Source organism: Cebus imitator, unplaced genomic scaffold (genome assembly GCF_001604975.1).
Source record: "Cebus imitator isolate Cc_AM_T3 unplaced genomic scaffold, Cebus_imitator-1.0 Scaffold42, whole genome shotgun sequence".
Lineage (NCBI taxonomy): Eukaryota > Metazoa > Chordata > Mammalia > Primates > Cebidae > Cebus > Cebus imitator.
The window spans coordinates 17,042,951-17,061,861 of record NW_016107357.1 but is presented as its reverse complement, the minus strand read 5'-3'; the positions used below and the strand labels follow the sequence as shown (position 1 = coordinate 17,061,861).

General features: G+C 44.8%; 1 protein-coding gene across 2 annotated transcripts in view; it reads right to left on the bottom strand.

Annotated features, from left to right (window-relative positions):
* Nucleotides 1-17,685, bottom strand: part of ACTN2 (actinin alpha 2) — a 79,667-nt gene extending 61,982 nt beyond the window's left edge. Inside the window, exon 1 of one of the 2 annotated variants that reach the window (XM_037737803.1) lies at nt 17,347-17,685. In XM_037737803.1, the coding sequence (XP_037593731.1) occupies nt 17,347-17,472 (126 nt within the window). In that variant the 5' untranslated portion in view covers nt 17,473-17,685. The remainder of the gene's footprint in view (nt 1-17,346) is intronic. The other variant, XM_017526609.2, reaches the window with a different exon arrangement.
* Between the last annotated feature and the right edge of the window lie 1,226 nt (nt 17,686-18,911).

Here is an 18,911-nt window from a genome sequence, read left to right as displayed (position 1 = left end):
AAATCAAAGTATCTTTAGAATCAAAGTCTAAGTCATATTTGCTCTAAAAGGCAAAAAAAAAAAAAAAAAAAAAAAAAAAAAAAAAAAAAAAAGAAAGAAAGAAAGGTAGCAACCCCAAAGGAACGCATGAAAGCTATTGGTGCCTGGTCATCTGAGCTTCAAGATTTCCTAAGCTAGGAGTCTGACTTAGCCACTAGCAGAATGTTGTGTGGGGTCACACCTGCCTCCCCCAGGCTGGCACAAACTACGTGGAGAATTCCTTTGAGGACTTTCTGGTAAGCAACCCCACTAAAGCTCCCAACAAACAGCCTCACATCTGATTGATCCTGAGCTACGCTTCTCAAAATAACTAGTTCCCTTGGAGCCTGGGTGATTACGTGCAAGATGCGGCTCTGTGACAGGGCAGCCCCAACTGTTGCTCAGTTTTAGGCAGCGGCAGTCTTTGTCGTACTTTCCCCATGCTCTTCTTCAGGGTGAATTCAAGCCTAAAGAAAAGCACACGGATGACTGCCCGCTCAACCCATCCAGCAACTGGGGAAGCAGCTTGTACTACGCAGGCAGCAAAATAAATATTCTTTCATTTAAGTTCACCATACTGCTACTATTTTCAGGGACCCAAATAAATGGCTGCCTACACACAGAGATGCAAGCATTCATTTAGAATGAAACAGCTCTCTGTAATACACCATATTCTCTGCATTGCTGTCCCAGACCAGAGAACAATTCTAAGTAAGGAACAGCCCACAGTCAGGTACATCTATAGCTTTCCCCTACATATGGGGAAAACTCTGATTAACATACGCAATAAAAACAGAGAAGCTGGGCATTTCCAGTGTTCCTGCCAACTCCACACCGGAGGGAACCAGGCTGGGATTTCCTCCACCAAGAGTTCTTCCCCAGGGCTCCTGCTGCCTGGTACCCAGGAAAATAGGTAATAAAGTCTGTACATCTGGAGCCATTTCAGACCATGGCATATTACAGTATAAAATACACAAATATACGCTTCTAGACTATAGCAGAAAGTGAGCTAGCAGGCACTGGCGAAATATACACACTTGTTTTTTCCAGGTTGTGACTTTTTTAATATTTAAAAATTTCTAATTTTATAATATAATAAACCCCAAATATTCTAGAATAAACATGCATTCCCTATGCAATTATTTAAATATATCTTTTAAAAATAATTCAGGCGAACATAAACGTTTGTTAGCTGAGATTTGTAAGTTATTTTCTTTGCCCTTCCCTAGTTGTCTGTAATGATGCCAGCCAGCTTTACTTCATTAATCCTCTATATTCCCAATGGAGGGGAGAACACTACTTAACTTAGCTACAACCCAGCAATCCTAGAGTTCTGAAGTTAATTGCTTAGTGAAGTGCTACGTCAAGACTTTTTTAAAGCTTCACATTAAAAGCTCTACTTTGACATCACATTTTGAAATCCTACTGGAAAGATACAAACTGGCCAAGTCCTAGGACTGCAGAACAGAAATCCTTTAGAGTCCTTTAATATCCAGTTACCCAGATACCAGTTACAGCAATAGAAATCACCGTCACACATCAGTCACTTCTGACATGATTTTTCCTGCTTCCCTACCAAGTCCTTAAAGGACTCTCATGGTGTCATCCCTACCTGTGTCTCATTATAGAAATGAGGGAAAATGTTCTATTAAACATGGTTTATCACATGGTAAATCCATTTGTCACCATTTCACTGCTAGATTTTCAAGTGCCTAACCATGGAAATAAATCCTTATAATTTTCAGAAAAGGCATACTGTCAGAAGAACAAATCGACAGACGTGACTTTAGTAACTAGTCCCGATCTTTAAATAAGGTTTAACTCTTAGTTTTGCAGCTGTCCAAAATAAGTGTCATTAATGCCTGGCCCATATTAATATCAAATTCTCCAAAGTGTAAGTATATACAATATTTATAAAACCATATGCATAGCATGTAATACAAAACCAAAAGTTGGCCGGGTACAGTGGCTCACGCCTCCCAGCACTTGGGAGGCTGAGGCAGGCAGATCACCTGAGGTCAGGAGTTCAAAACCAACCTGGCCAACATGTTAAAACCCCGTCTCTACTAAAAATACAAAAAACTAGCTGGTTGTGGTGGCGGGTGTCTGTGAGCCCAGCCAGAGTCCAGCTACTTGGGAGGCTGAGGCAGGAGAATCACTTGAACCCAGGAGGTGGAGGTTATAGCAAGCTGAGATTGCGCCACTGCACTCCAGCCTGGGCAACAGAGCGAGACTCTGTCTCAAAACAAAACAAAAAAAAAAAACAAAAGTATATCAGCGACCCCCATTTCAGAGGGTAACCTGGCCCACAGGAGGACTCAGCCTGGCTGGTGATCCCACAGCCCTCCATCCACAGCGCGCACTCTCACAGTGTTCTGCAAAGCTTGGTCTTCTAAAAGATTTATGAATTAAAAGATTCAGAATAACTAGATTCTTGGTGTGTGTGTGTATATATATATATACACACAATTAAAAATCTTACTTCACCAATGTTTACATTTTTAAAGTTCCAGAAATAGGCCAGTAGTTTTGAGAAAAGTCATTACTACCCTATGTATAAATTACTTGGGGAAAAAAAAATCACTTGGGTGCCAACATTATTTTAACTTTCCATGAGGTTGCCTGTGTATGTCCTCGGAACAGGGTGACCAAAGTTTGTCATCTAAACTGGGCCGCTTCTGAGAGTCAAAGGAGGTGCTATTTATAATTCCTCTGGGACAAAAGCCACAAACTGGGATTGTCCTGGACAAACCTGGAGGTGGGGTCACTCCACCTCTGAAATGACTCCAACCGCCTCCGTCAGTTCATTTCATAAGGAACAGAGGTCCTGGGAGACGAAGTGACTTGCCCAAGGTCACTGGCTACTGTGCTGCTCCTCACACCATCTACCATCTTTCAGGGTTAAAATGAAAGCCTTCCCCCAGCACTTTTCTGGGGCTACCCAGAACATTCCCAGATATGGGGGAATTCACATATCTAACAGGACAGGGGCCTGCTGTGTCTAAATAAATTCCCCGGAAGCAGTCTTGGCAAGATGACCCCTAAAATAACCTTTCCCAGCCTTGGCAAGACGGCCCCTAAAAATAACCTTTCCCATAGAAACTTTTCAGTGTACTCCGGGGGTGGTGGAGGAAATGCTGATGCAGAAGTATCAAGTTCAGCATCCTCAGACATTGTTCCCACCTCCTGTCTTACATTCAGGCTTATCACTCGAAGCAGTAACAGCAATGGTCAGTGGAGCTGAGAGAGGACTCATCTCAATAAGCCTGATGAAGATGAGGGCCAGTTGATAAGATCAGGGTACAGTGGGAGGAGAGGGACATGCCTCACACACAGCGAATATCCTATCGGTACTGACTTCACATCTGGGCACCACGGTTGGCCACCCACATATATAGGATAAAGCCTACCCATCTTCTATTGAGCCTGAAATTCACTGGAATTAGACAACAGGGTTATTGTCTCAGAAAAGTCACCTTTAAAAATATCAGTGAAAATCAGCCAGGTGTGGTGGTGCATGCCTGTAACCCCAGCTACTTGGGAGACTGAGGCAGGAGAATAGCTTGAACCTGGGAGGCAGAAGTTGCAGTGAGCCAAGATGGTGTCACTGCACTCCAGTCTGCAGAGCAGGCCTAGGTGGCCAGAGGTGGCTGCGGGAAGTGGGAGGCCTTGGGAAAGAGGATTGTGAAGCAGGGTAAAGCATCAAGCAGGTATTCATCAGCCTACTTTGCAGTTTTACTTCGTGCCAGTTTCTTTCAGAGTAAAGTCTCTATTAACCATTCAACCTTATTTTCCTTTTAGTCATCACCTATTTATGAAGCTTGGTTTTTCCTTGACCTATTGGATACACAGAGATTCACTTATATTCTCTCTGCTTTGGGGTATGTTTAAATTTTTCCATAACAAACAGGATTTTTTTTTTCACGTAAAGTGAGTTCTCAGTACTGTCATTTCAAAATGTGCTAGGCTCCATCCCTGTGGAGCTCTGATAGAGAGCCTTCCTGTAGATCAAGACACAGCACCCGTAGGAGGATAACTCTAATCTATGTTCTTGCCTCCAAAAGTCTCATTTTCTAGTTCCAAAAGGGAGCTGACTCGGATATTCAGGCATCCTGAACTCTGGCTTCTTTTGGAAGCTAGTCAGACACACCAGCATTCACTTTAGAGATGCGTCCTTCACAGCACGCCCTCTAAAACTCTGAGAGGTTTAGCTGACTTCTCCTGTGGCCCCTTTCCTTCTACTTGGGTATTTCTGCTGGACAACGCAACTGCTAGAGCCTGACTTGGGGAAAATCTTTGAATGACAACATGTACAATGCCTCAAGATTCCCTTTTCTCACTGTCATCAGACATTCCCAGTTGTACCAGTTTAGAAATTAAAAACTTCACACGCACATGCCCTTCCATAAAGGCAGGGGGTTTACAAGTGGATATCAGAAATACTGAATCCCAGGCTTCTGCTCTGGGTTGGTTACAAATCCAAGCAGAAAGCGACAAAAATAGATAAAGTTTAGTGATAAAAGGCAAGACACTTACAGTTAAGCAGCCTGGATCTGAAATCCAGCTCTACCATTTTCAGACCAAAAATATGCAATAAAATAATTAGCATCTCCATATTTATAAAATTTCAATTATGAAACAGAACTATTTCTACATGATTTAGACAAAATTCTGTATTTTCCAGGTACCACTTTCCCACCCTCAACCACCGGTGAGCAACTCACTTAACTTGCCTAGCTAAAAAAATGCGGATGGTAATATTCACCTTTCAAGACGGCTGTGAAGATCAAGTAAAATCATATATAAGGTTAAAACAGTGCCTGGAATTTCTCAATAATAGTTGTTTCTCTGTCTTATTCAGCAAATCATTTGGGATACTAGGAATAATATGTGAAACTCTCCCATTTTTTAAATTCACTGGTAAAAATCCATATATTAAATTACCACTTTTACTGTCTGATTGGAATACTTTTTGGTTTTGGTGTTAGACTGAAAAAAATCACAACATCCTCTGCTACAAATTCTAACATGAAAGACCAAAGTATGCAATAAAATAATTGGCTACCTCATATTTCATAAAATTCCAGTAACAAAATAGAAATATTACGTTTTATAATATTTTTTGTAATATTTACGTTTTGTAATATTTACGTGTTGTAAAACACAAAACACATGGTTTGTATTTTTCTAATCTGATCACCTGAACACCTGCCTCCCCTCAAAAATGTGTTTGTTTCAAAACAGAAAAATATTATTCTCTACACATAATCTCTAAGCAGATTACAATTTTCTATATGTCTTTTGCCATTTTCACAACTGTTCTTTTGACACCCAAAACATCTATAATATGTTTTAAAGCCTTAAAATAAAACATCTAAATGAGAACAATAATTCATTTCCTTAATTTTATAAATGATAAAACTGAAAAAGAAAATCCAATCTTGGAGTTAAAATCTATATTATGGGTTTTTTTTCTTCGGGCATCTTACAAATATTCAATAAAGCCTTCCTTAGCAAAGCCTATCACTGGCCACTCTGAGTGTGGAAGAATTTTATGTCACAGACTTGAACACACCACCATAAATAAGTTCTTACAGTTTTTTGCTTCCTTTGAAAATATAACTCGTCTCATGAACTAAAAGATATTGCATTCCACAGCACCAAAGCTGTGGTTCTTTTCCAGTAACTAAACCAACTTAAATGCCAGATTCAGGCTGACTAGGAAAGTTCCAGCAGGATACCAAGGAGAGATTTCTCCAGAAAGAAAATCAAAGACATCTTGACAGTTTGAGGGGTTCCAAGATGTCTAATAGATGATGTTTTCATCTAGAAAAGCAAGACTTCCATGTTCAGCTCCCACCACCGCTTCCTCCAGGAGGCCTCTATTCTTAGCTCACTTTAGTGCCTTCCAGGTAGATCCTTCTCCACTCACACCCTCAGAGTTGCAGCCATTGCTGTATGTAGGTAACTTCCGTACCTCAATCTCCAGCCTTGACTTTTCTCCTTTTATTCATTGGATATCAAGCCCTCAATCCAAATTCCCCATTTTTTTCTTTCAAGACAGGGTCTTGCTCTGGTTCCCAGGCTGGGGTACAATGATGTAATCATGGCTCGTTGCAGTCTCAACCTCCCTGGCTCGAGCCATCGTCCCTCAGCCTCCCGAGCAGCTGGGACTACAGGCGCACACCAACACAGCCAGCTGATTTTTGTATTTTTGTAGAGATGGGGTTTTGCCAGCTTGCTCTGCCTGGCTTCAAATCTCACATTTTTAACTTCTACAAAACTCAAGAGCCCTTTACTTTTACAGATGAATACCAAAGACATTAGAGATAAGGCTAGAAATGATTCGAATTCTGTTTTACAGCCTGGCTATTTTGTGGTGTTGGTCAAGGGCCTCAAATATAGTGGGACAACAGTGGTAAAGTTGCTTGAGTTGAAATAGAGACTGCAAATTTTGGAGGTCAAAATGGTCAGCATCAAGTATTTTGTACGGCTCTATCTTATATATAAATTATCTCAAAATTCTCATAAACAGCAATGAGATTACCTACCTTCAAAAAGTAATTGTCATCTTTACATCTTCTCTGACTATAACAAAATAACTTAAAAACTCCACGACTTTAGAAGATAGGATTTCTTGATTTGTCTTTCCAACTCAATTATAACTACCTGTGCAAAAACTCAATCATAGCTTCATATTAAATACTTGCTTACTGCCATCCCCTACAACAATCTTTTATTTATTTATTTTTGAGACAGTCTTGCTCCATCACCCAAGCTGGAGTGCAATGGCACGATCTCACTGAACGCCAGCTGTGAGTGCAGCTCACTCACTCCAGTTCCAGCAATTCTCCTGCCTCAGTCTACCAAATTGCTGGGATTTCAGGTGCCCACCACCACACCCATCTAATTTTTGTATTTTTAGTAGAGACAGGGTTTCACGATGTTGGTTAGGCTGGTCTCGAACTCCTGACCTCAGGTGATCTGCCCACCTCAGCCTCCCAAAGTGCTGGGATTATAGGCATGAGCCACTGCGCCTGGCCCCAAAACAATTTCATATTCACCTATTTGTACATTTGGTTCTCACAATCACTAATGAAATGTAGGTCTCTTCTAAGACAGCATGGCTTTTTATGAAAAGGTTGTAATGCATACTAATAATCTATTTTCAGGGTATAGTAATTTCTAAAGACTATGACTGACACATTTACCCCCTAGCAAAAACAAATATAAGACAAATCAGTTATGCCAACTCTTGGGCTAGGATTGGCATGGATGAAGACCGCCTATGCCAATTCTTCCCTAGGACTACAGAATCACTTGCAATCTCTTCTCCATTTTCCAATTCCACTACTGTGAAGCACACCGTATCTTCCAAAAAAATGTTCCCCATGTTTTCTATACAAAAACAAATTTAAATTTATACTTCTCTGAATCATAAATGAACTTGGAGTTTTCTTTAAGTGGGTGAAGGTTTTCAATCTGGGGAAAACACTCATTTCAAATCAAATTCATGTTACCAGAACTTTTGCTCATAAATATGGTAACAAATTTTATTACGATATACATAAATCTGTATAATTATTTTTTCAATTCTAAAAGCTCTAAATTCCAATTGCTTATGTTCTTTTTTTCAGACAGAGCCTATCTCTGAACTTTTTGTTGATTTTTTTGTTTTGTTTTGAGATAGTGTCACTCCGTCTCCCAGGCTGGGGTGCAGTGGCATGATCTTGGCTCACTGCAGCCTCCACTTCCTGGGTTCAAGCAGTTCTCATGCCTCAGCCTCCCAAGTAGCTGGAATTATGGGAGTGTGTCACCATGCCTGGCTAATTGTTTTTTGTATTTTTTGTAGAGACTGAGTTTTGCCATGTTGGCCAGGCTGGTCTCATACTCCTGGCCCCATGTGATCTGCCTGCCTTGGCTTCCCAAAAGGCTGAGATTACAGGCATGAGGCACTGTCCCTGGCCTGAACATTTTTTAATGAGAAGCTTATTTCTCACTCTGTCACCCAGAGCTGCAGTGCAGTGGTGCCATCCTTCATAGCTCACTGCACCCTCAAATTCCTGAGGTCAGCAATTCTCTCACTTCAGCTACCTCCCAAGTAGCTAGAACCACAAGCACGCACCACTATACCTGGCTAATTTTTAAATTTTTTTTGTAGAGACAGGATCTCTCTATGTTGCCCAGGCCAGTCTCTAACTCCTAGCCTCAAGAGACAGCCTGGCCTTAGCTTCCCAAAGTGCTGGGAACACAGGCATGAGCCACCACGCTCGGCCTTGACAGCTCAAACTTAAAACAAGAATCAAGTCGGGGAATTCTTCTTGGAGACTTGAGAAAATACTTCAAGAGGACATTTTTAAAAAGCGTTAAAAGAAGTATGAGACGGGAGTTAACACATTTAGAGCTCAAAAAGTCAAAGCAACTGTCAAAAAGCTTTCAATTGTTAAAATGAAAGATTTTTAATTTTAAAGTAATTGTACTAAAAGTTTTTTAGAAATAATTCATAATTTCTTCATTCAATAAATGTCAGTGCAGGTCGGGTGCGGTGGCTCATGCCTATAATCCCAGCACTTTGTGAGGTCGATGCAGACGGATCACTTGAGGTCTGGAGTTGGAGACCAGGCTGGCCAACATGGTGAAACCTGTCTTTACTAAATGTACAAAAAATTAGTCACACTTAGTGGTGCATGCTTGTAATCCCAGCTACTTGGGAGGCTGAGAAAGGAGAATTGCTTGAACCCAGAAGGCAGAGGTTGCAGTGAGCTGTGATCATGCCATTGCAGTCCAGCCTGGATGACAGACCACAACTTCGTCTCAAAAAAAAAAAGTCCAGGTGCGGTGGCTCATGCCTGTAATCCCAGCACTTTGGGAGGCTGAGCCAGGTGGATCACTTGAGGTCAGGAGTTCAAGACCAGCCTGGTGAAAATCCGTCTCTACTGAAAAATACAAAAATTAGCCAGGAATGGTGGCGTGTGCCTGTAATTCCAGCTACTCAGGAGGTTGAGGCACAGAATCATCTGAACCCAGGAGGCGGAGGTTGCAGTGAGCTGAGATCATGCCACTGCACTCCAGCCTGGGCGACAGAGTGAGACTCTGTCTCAAAAAAAAAAAAAAAAAAAAAATGTCAATGCGGACTCTGTGAGCCCAGCAGTTCTAGAGAAGAACTACTGCTCAGAGCCCTTGTTGGGGTGACAAAGAGAGTGCAAGTGACCCCCACTCTAGAAGGCAGGCTCTCAGAGAAGCAGCTGCAGAAGGAGGTACTCTCAAGATGGGTAGGAGGGACGGTCTGTGAAAGAGACAAGGGCAGGAGTCAGACCCAGTGAGAGGCAATCGGGGACATGAGATTTTGAAAAACCTGCAGCAGGGATGCTGGGGTGCTGAACGCAACAGATGATGGGGCTAGTTCAGGCCCTGACTCAAACCACCGTAAGAGGCTTGAGCTCTTTCCTGAAGGCTAGGAAGACACATAGAGACCCTTGAAGCAGGAAAATACCACAACCAGGCTTGTGTCTTCTTAAGATCATTCTTGCCAGCATCATGGAGAAAAGCCAGCAGACAAACATGACCCTTGGAAGGGTGACAAAAAGGGAGGCCACCACCCTCATCTCCACAGGGAAGGCGGAAAGCCTGAAGGTCTTGGAGCACATAGGGAGAGGGAAAGGCAGGGTCCAGAGGACTCCATGGGAGATGGTGACCCAACGGGTGTGGTGTGGGAGAGAAGGAGGTGGCAAGGGTGACACCCAGGTTTCTGGCTCAGGCGTCTGGGAGAAAGACATTTCCATTCACCATGAAGTACAACGAAGCAGGAGGGTCTGAAACACCTTTGGCTTTGTTGGGTGCCCCGTGTCTTGCTTCTCACAGACCTCTCCTGTCTCTTGAACTAGGCTGTAAGCGCCGTAAGGGCCATGGTGGTGTCATCAGTTCACTGTGCTGGTCCCTAGGACTACACCAATGTTTGCCAAATGAATGGAAGAATGAACGATCATGCTTGTGTTCCATTTATATTTTGGTCCTCACTAGGTTTGCAGGTAAAAACACCTCCTAGTTACTGATCCAGAAAAGTGTGGAGATGGGAAGTGGTGTGTGTGTGTGTTCAAATATGTGGGTATGTGAGTGGGGTATGTGTGTGTGTGTGTGCACGCATATGTTCAGATATGTTTGTACCAAAAATTTCCCTCAGTCTTCTTCAGAAAAGCCCAATTCTTGCACTTACGGTTTTCCTTCCTTTGGAATTTGTCTAGCATAGTAGTTTGCAAGCTTCTCCCCCCAATCTTTGCTTTCTGTTCTTTCTGGAAGACTCAGTGCTGTTCCCAGGGAAACGGTGGTAGGATTCTGACTGTCCTCCAACGTATTCCGTGTGAACTCCTCTGCTCATCACAGCGGCGCCGTCACCCACTCCAGAACTGCGCCTTTTCTGTAGGTGTCTCCCAGCTGCAGGGACCGACTGCAGTGCTCCTGACAGTTTTCTGAGGCAGCGTTAATTAAATTTCCCAGCTAAGAGTTACATTCCTCCTCCCACGCTCCTGGAAAATCTTATGATGGGCTTAAGTTTCTTACCTGGTGAATGTGGCTGAAGGCCTAGGGCAACCCCAGGACACATCAGTGCCCCAAATAGGATGTCAAGGCAAAGAGCGGTTTTTGTGCCTCAGGTCTCCTCCAACTGTGAGTCTCCGCAGCAAACCACATGTATATTTATCACAGTCCCTCTGGGTGCAGAGGTTTCTTAGTGCCCACACAAGACTCTGCCTTTAACCTCTTCCTTGACACTTCTGCACGTTAAGAACTTTCTCTGGCTCTCAAAGACTATCTGCAACTCCACCTCTCCCTCCCAGCAACAGCCACGTAGACACCAGACTCGCCACCCCAGCACGGTGGCGCCTTTCCCTGCACTGAATAATGACACATTCTGTAAATACTTAACTTCTTATCCAGACACAGTGTCCCGGTGGATAAAGAGACTCTCCTCCTTAGTTTGGTTGTTACTTGTCAATATCACTCTCTTGACTTTGAAGTCCAGGGGCTCTAATGGGGAGGATCATATCTACTTAATTGGATTACCACAGCCTACTGTGGAACAACATGTGGTTATTTAATACTTCGTTTAATCCCTCCTGATCACTCTCAAATTGATGCCTTCCTCACCACTGCTTCTAACAGCCCCCTTGTTCTGATCCTCACCACTTTATCTGTATGGCCCCATAACGGCCTTTTGCCTAGGTCCCCAGCCTCAGGCCCTGGTCCACTCAAATTTATCCTACCAACAATACTAGTTCTGAAAACATGGCTCTTCCCAGCTCAAAAAACCTCTGGAGCTCTGCATGGCTTGGGGAATAAGGTCCACACTCACCTAGCACCCCATGCCCTCTATTACCTAGCTCTTCTGCATGGATCCAACTTTCTAAGTTTGAATATGCATCTGACGGGTACACAAACACGCCATGAGCCACAGACAGATCCAATACAAAGCTAGGCTTCGGGAGACCTGAGTCCTGGCCACCTTGGCTACTTTCTCCTTCCATACTCTTACCTTTGAACTTCTCCCATCTCTTGACGAAAGGGTGAGTGAAGGGGGCCTGGGAAATACCAGATGCAAGAGTGCTTTGACAGTGCCAAGGTAAACACTTGTTGTATTGAACTTACCTTTCCTTCCCCCCAACCACCGCCCACCAAAGAAAATCACCCAAGTTTTTCACACTATTTCTCTAACCAAGAATGCTCTGTTTCCTTCTCTCCACTCAGCCAATATTTAGTTATTACTCAAATTAAGGCTCAAGTTCTGCTCCCAAAAGTTTTCTCCTCATTATTCTCTACCCACAGTGATTTTCCTTACTTCGCCTCCTATAACTTTCATTCTTTTTATTATTTATTTATTTTTTGAGATGGGGTCTTGCTCTGTTGCCCAGGCTGGAGTGCAGTGACACGATCACAGCTTGCTGCAACCTCAAACTCCTGGGCTCAAGTGATCCTCTGGCCTCACCCTCCCAATCAGGTAGAATTACAGCTGCACACCACCACACTTGGCTACATTTTTTATTTTTATTTATTTATTTATTTATTTTATTTTATTTTATTTATTTATTTTTTTTAGACGGAGTTTCGCTCTTGTTACCCAGGCTGGGGTGCAATGGCCCGATCTCGGCTCACCGCAACCTCCGCCTCTTGGGTTCAGGCAATTCTCCTGCCTCAGCCTCCTGAGTAGCTGGGATTACAGGCATGCGCCACCATGCCCAGCTAATTTTTTGTATTTTTAGTAGAGATGGGGTTTCACCATGTTGACCAGGATGGTCTCGATCTCTTGACCTTGTGATCCACCCACCTCGGCCTCCCAAAGTGCTGGGATTACAGGCGTGAGCCACTGTGCCCAGCCTACGTTTTTTATTTTTTGCAGAGACAGGATCTTGCTGTGTTGCCCAGGCTGGCCTCAAACTCCTGGGCTCAAGCAATCTTCCTACCTTGGCCTCTTAAAGTGCTGGGATTACAGGCATGAGCCACTGTACCCAGCTAACTTTTATTCTTACACTTATTATCAAACAATTTCTTACGTTCCAAGTATTCTACTGTGTAAATCCTATCTTTAAAAGCACACCAGGCCGGGCACAGTGGCTCATGTCTGTAATCCCAGCACTTTGGGAGGCTGAGGCAGGAGGATCACAAGGTCAGGAGGTCGAGACCACCCTGTCTAACATGGTGAAACTCTGTCTCTACTAAAAATACAAAAAATTAGCCAGGTGTGGTGACACACGTTTGTAATCCCAGCTACCTGGGAGGCTGAGGCAGGAGAATCATTTGAACCCAGGAGGCAGAGGTTGCAGCGAGCTGAGGTCATGCCACTGGACTCTAACTGGGGCAATAAACTGCAACTCCACTAAAAAAAAAAAAAAAAAGTTGGGCCGGGCGCAGTGGCTCACACCTGTAATCCCAGCACTTTGGGAGGCAGAGGCGGGCATATTATGAGGTCAGGAGTTCGAGACCAGCCTAGCCAACATAGTGAAACTCTGTCCCTACTAAAAATACAGAAAAATTACGAAAAAAATACAAAAATTAGGCAGGCATGATGATGCACAACTGTAGTCCCAGCTACTCGGGAGGCTGAGGCAGGAGAATAGCTTGAATCAAAGAGGTAGAGGTTGTAGTAAGTTGAGATTGCACCACTGCACTCCAGCCTGGGCAACAGAGTGAGACTCTGTCTCAAAAAAACAAAAAGTACACCAGAGGATGGGGGATGGGAAACTAGTATCTAACGGGTACAGAGTCTCAACGTGGGATGATGGAAACATTCTGGAGACACATCGTGGTGATGGTCGCACAATAATGTGAACAGACGTAACGCCACTGAATTGTACACTTAGGATTAAAATGGTAAATTTTCTGTTATGTGTATTTCCCCACAATTTTCAAAGTACATCAAGGTCACCAAGGACCAAATCTCATGCCCTATTATCCCTCACAAGTCTAAGCACGGTACTTATTAACAAGTATTCGGTGCACAAGGATAAGAATATTTGAACATTTACAGATCACTTTACAATGTACAAAACCCCTTCACCGTAGAACAGTTTCGCTGTTTGATCCAGACAAAAAAACCCTGTGAGTTAAGAAAGACAGGTATTTATCTTCATTTTCTAGATGCAGAAATTGAGACTTGAAACATTTAGTGATTCAACTGTAGTCGACCAGAGGGTACCAGGCAGAGCTTCGACTCATCTGGGTCTCACGGATCTGAGAAATATCACAAGCTTTTTGTTAATCGTTAGAACAAACAATTAGTACCTTTTCTACTAGGAAAAATTCGTGCATGAGTATGTGTCATCAGGCAGGAGGAGCCTTCACCTTGTGGTCTAAATCAGCAGCTGCTGCCCACAGAACAGGGGCAGGGGCTACGCAAAGGTTCCCAGGCTCTCTATTCAATCCGGGCCCTGTGGGCAGCTACCTCTGCACACACATCCTGCCATGCTGCCTGACCCAACATGGCAACACGTTCGCCTAAATGCCAGACTGGCAGGACGTGCTCCAAGGCGAACCCAGCCAGCTCAACTGAAGAACGCAGATGAATCTGAATTTCCCTAGGGACCACTAAAAACAACTGGAACACCTAGAAACGTGTATCGATCAACAAGCCATGTACCGATTATGGACATAAGGACCCTTTATGTATCGAAACATATTTCATTTCCTTAAAAGGTCTGCTCTAGCCTCCCAGTCAGGTGAAGGACAGCGCCCTGAGCTTGTGAAGATAGCAAACATTTTCAGCATTGCTGCTCCGACAAGTCACCTCCCAATTAGGCTTTGGTTGAGGTACTAGCTCAGTGTGTTCCTTGATTCCAGGAGAAGCTTACTTCTAGACGCCAACACTCTAAAAGTTTCAACAGTCCACTGAAGAGGTCCCGATTTACTTGGAAATCAATATCCCTAAACTGTGTTCTACATGGTAAAACATTCCAACTCCAAGAGTGTGCGTCAGCACTTCAGCGTCTTAAATATTGAATCTGGGGCTGAGCATGGTGGCTCATATCCACAGTACCAGCACTTTAGGAGGCCAAGGTGGGAGAATGGCTTCAGGCCAGGAGTTCAAGACCAGCCTGGGCAACACAGTGAGACCCTGGCTCTACAAAAAAGTTTTTAAAATAAAAAAATTAGCCATGTGTGGTGGCACATGCCTCCACCTCATGGAGGTCACTTGAGCCTAGGAGGTTGAGGCTGCAGTGAGCTATTACTGTGCCACTGCACTCCAGCCTGGGCAACAGAGCAAAAGCCTGACTCTAAACATTTCATATATATATATATATATAATATATGTCATACATGTGTGTACATACATAATATCTCGTATCTGTCAGAATGTAGGCATTTTTCTTCTACCCACGAGTTGTATGAAGTAAAATACGATATTCTTTATAGAAAATATAAATATTCCTAACCCTATTAACACACTCTTGTGTGTAACACACTTTTGAAAGAGAAGGTAGACGTGGAAATGCCTGTTCACACCCATGCTAAGCCCACTATCTTCTGGGTTCCCTTATCTTATAAAACACACTACACTTTCATAAAGTCCTTCTGCAGCAAGGCTCTCATTCCACATCACAGAGCAAGGATTACCATAGCCCAGGAGGCTCTCCGAACTGTAGATATAATTAGGCATCACATCCATTATAACGCTGCAGACGTCACCATGTGCCACCAGCATCTGTTGACAGATCTCATACCCAGCATATCACTGAAATGGCAAGTGTGGAGAAGACAGCCCACAATAGAAACAATGGCATTTCACCCTTGTCCGGTTCCAGCAGTTTGTCTCATAGGACATAAATAGAGGCCACTCCTCTGGCCACCCTGAGCTCACAGTTCAATATTGTTTTACTGACTTGAGCAGAGTCTATATCAAAAGTAGAAATAGAGACTCTTCTAGATCTGTACTAATGAAGTTTCACCCCCCAAGTATGTACAACATTCAAACTATCTTAAGAAAAACAATTCTCATGTTAAACTTTTTAGCATTATTTTGGACTGGGACCAGGAAGTATGTCATTTTTAAATAATCAACTTTATTTCAAGTATTATTTAATTATAATAATACAATCAACAGAGGAATCCCAAACCTAAAAGAATTACAAAGCCATATATCCAAAAATACTACAAATATATTAAAAGATTAAATATGGTGGAAGGCATGTCAATCTGGCCTCTGGAAATTGACATTACCTCTAACTTGCTGTTGTACTGTATTTTTTAAAAAAGCAACAGAAAGCACTGTGATTTGACTATCACTTTCAAAAATGATGGGCAGACTACCTGTCCAATTCCTTAACTATTTTACTGTTCCTTCTAAGAAAGCAATTTTTGAAACAAAGACCTGGGAGTTATCTTTTTTTAATCCATGAAAAACGCAGTAATCAAAATTTGAGAAAATTATTTAAAAATAAACACTCACTGCTAAAAATTAAAGTCACTTTTTAACTTTGTGATGATTGATGACGCATCACCTGGTCCAGATGACACATTAGCAATCCTCAAGCTATGTGCTTCCTTCACAATCAGTCCTTTTAAAAAAAGGTAGAAGGCTTGAAATTTTGTTTTTTCTGTGTATTACTCCCATTTTCTTGTTTCTAAGAAAGGTAGGGATGGCAAAAACCTAAAGAAACTCGGGGACAGACTGAAATGTAGCTAAGTTAGAGCTTTAAAATATTAATAGTAAATGGTATTTTAGGAGAGAGGGTAGACAAGAGACATCCTGATATAAAAATAGTGCTTGGTTATTTGATAATTATCTCTTCTTCCAGCTAATGCTGTTTGCTGGGAGAGAAGTTTGGGATGTGTGTTCTCCACCATCATACCCCTATTCACCAAATACCATCGCACAGTCACTGACAGTGCCAACTACACAGAGATACACTATGGTCACCACAGGTTACCCACTTAAAACAGGCCCTCGGAAGGGAAATCTAACCCGCCCCACGCCCAGAAAAATGGGGGAAGGGGGAAGCACAGAGCTTTTGGCTTTTGCCATAACCTTGTTATCCTAAGGTTGGGTTATCAGGTCTCTATTGTCATGCATGACCCAACCAGGCTCCCTGCCTAGTCAAGTAAGAGGCGGGATTAAGCCTCCTGGTGAGCATTCCCTATTTATTCCAGCCAGGAGGATCAAGAGGAAACCTTGAAATAGTGGAATGTTCCACTGACCCCCAGAGAGCGCCAACCAAAATGGGGAGGGAGCTTTTAGAAGCTGGCTGACTCCTTTGTCCCTGCGTGCTTACCTCAATGAACTATAAATAGAGTGTGAAATAATTGTGACTATCGGTAAATGTCTAGAGTTCATACAACACCCCTTTCTCAGGAACCCAAAAGATTGAATACATGACTTTCCATCACTCTGGGGGCAGCCGGGTGGAAGCTGCAAGGAAGCTGATGTTCATTTGCTTCTTTCAATCGGAAAGAGAGAGGCTGGGGGAAACGGACACAAACGGCCTAGGAGAGTATAACTCGGTGGCCGAGGTCACAGACTCAAGGGGCAGGTGCAGCCCAGAGACCCCTTCAGATCCTGGCCTAGCGCGCGTTGGTGCGAGAACAGAAGCAGACGGAGAACGCGCCTTTCTCGCTCTGCGACTCTGATGCTGCCAACACACGCGCGCGCGCACACACACGACGCTCAGTGTCCTGCCTGTCCCCGGACGTGTCCTCTTTCCTAAGGGCCCCCGGGGCTGCGAGGACGCGGACAGCACAGCACCTCCACGGCGCGCCCCCTCGCCCTGCCCTGCGGCCCCGCGCACGGGAGCCCCGCGGGGGGACCGGGCCCCTCCACGCGCGCGCGGCCCGCGGGCCCCTGCTGACCTTCCTCTGCTGCTTCTCCCAGGCCGGGTCCAGCAGCAGGTCGCGGTCCCACTCCTCCTCCTGGATCATGTACTCATCCTCGTCGTACACGTAGTTGTACTGCACGCCGGGCTCGATCTGGTTCATGGCGCTCGGGTAGCCGGGGCTGCGGCGGGGCGCGCGGGGCTCGGACGCACGGGGGGAACCGGGACACGGACCGACGGAGGCGGCGGCGGGCGCGGGCGCGGGGTGACCTTCGCGCGGCTGCTCTCGGGGCGGCTCGCCTGGGCGCTGGGTCTCGGGCGAAGCACCAGCTCGGGCTGCGAGCCGCTGCCGCGCTGCTTAAGAGCCGCGCCGCCCCGTCACGTGGCCGCGCACCGCCCCCGCCCCGGCCCCGCCCGCCGGGCCGCTCCGCCCCGCCCCGCCCCGAGCACGTGCGGCTGGAATGGGCGCCGGCGCCTCCGCTGTCCCCCAGCAGCCGCCGCCCGGAGGCCTCCGGGAGCGCGCGGGGGGCGGCTCGGCAGGCGCAGAACCACGCCCGCCACCCACGCGCTGCCTCTGCGCTCGCCCGGCTCGCGGCGCGGGCTCCGTCGGGGTCCCCGCTGGGTGATCGCTGGCCCGAGGAGAGGCTGCGTCCCTGACCGCCCGACACTAAGTTTCCCAAACGTCATTTGCATGTTTGCGTTTCCCAAACGTGCCCACAGATTCATTACAGATCTCTCCTCTCTCTCTTTCCTGTCTCTCTCTCGTGTCTCTCTCTCTCGCCTCTCATCTCTGTCTCTCTCTCGTCTCTCTGTGTCTCCTCTTCTCTGCCTCTCTTTCCCGTCTCTCTCTCTCTCATCTCTATCTCTCTCTGCCCCGTGACTCTCTCTCCTATCTCTCTTATCTCTGTCTCTCTCATCTCTGTCTCTCCCGTGTCTCTCTCTTTCTGTTTCTCTTCCCCTCTCTCTCGCACATACATACATACAGCCCCCTAAGGAGTAAAGTTTAAAAGCTACAGAATCTCCTCTTCTTCCTATCCTGCCGGCTCTCACCTGGGGAAATCAAGGCACAGGATTTGGATCGATCATATTAAAATGGCAGAAACCAAACCAAAGGCAGGAAATGTCAGCTCTCACCTGCCGGTCATAAATTTAAGAGAGCTGACAATGAAGGGCAAGCGGCCAGGTTCGTGTTATATTTCAATGTCGCCCTGTGGATTGCACTTAACGCCTTTTCATCCCGCAGGGGCTGGCTATCTGTTCCCTGTGAGTTATGCCGCCGCAGGAAGCAAAATGAGGACCCTTGGGACCAGTAGGCTGAAATTCTTAATCAAATATGTTTTAAGTAACTACCGTAAACCAGAGGTTGCCTTAGGTACCTGATGAGCTGATAGGATGCCTGCCTGCAATTCAGTTTATGTCTCAATTAAATAAACGTTGTCCACAGATGTTACAGAATTTTTGTGATTCAGGGCTACATTTTGTGGGCATGTTTCAAGTTGAGTTTGTCTGGATTTATCATTGTTCCTTAGAATTTTTACATCACTTACCGTTATCGTTTGGGGCTTTATGCAGAAAGACTAACAATCAGCAAATAGATTGCAT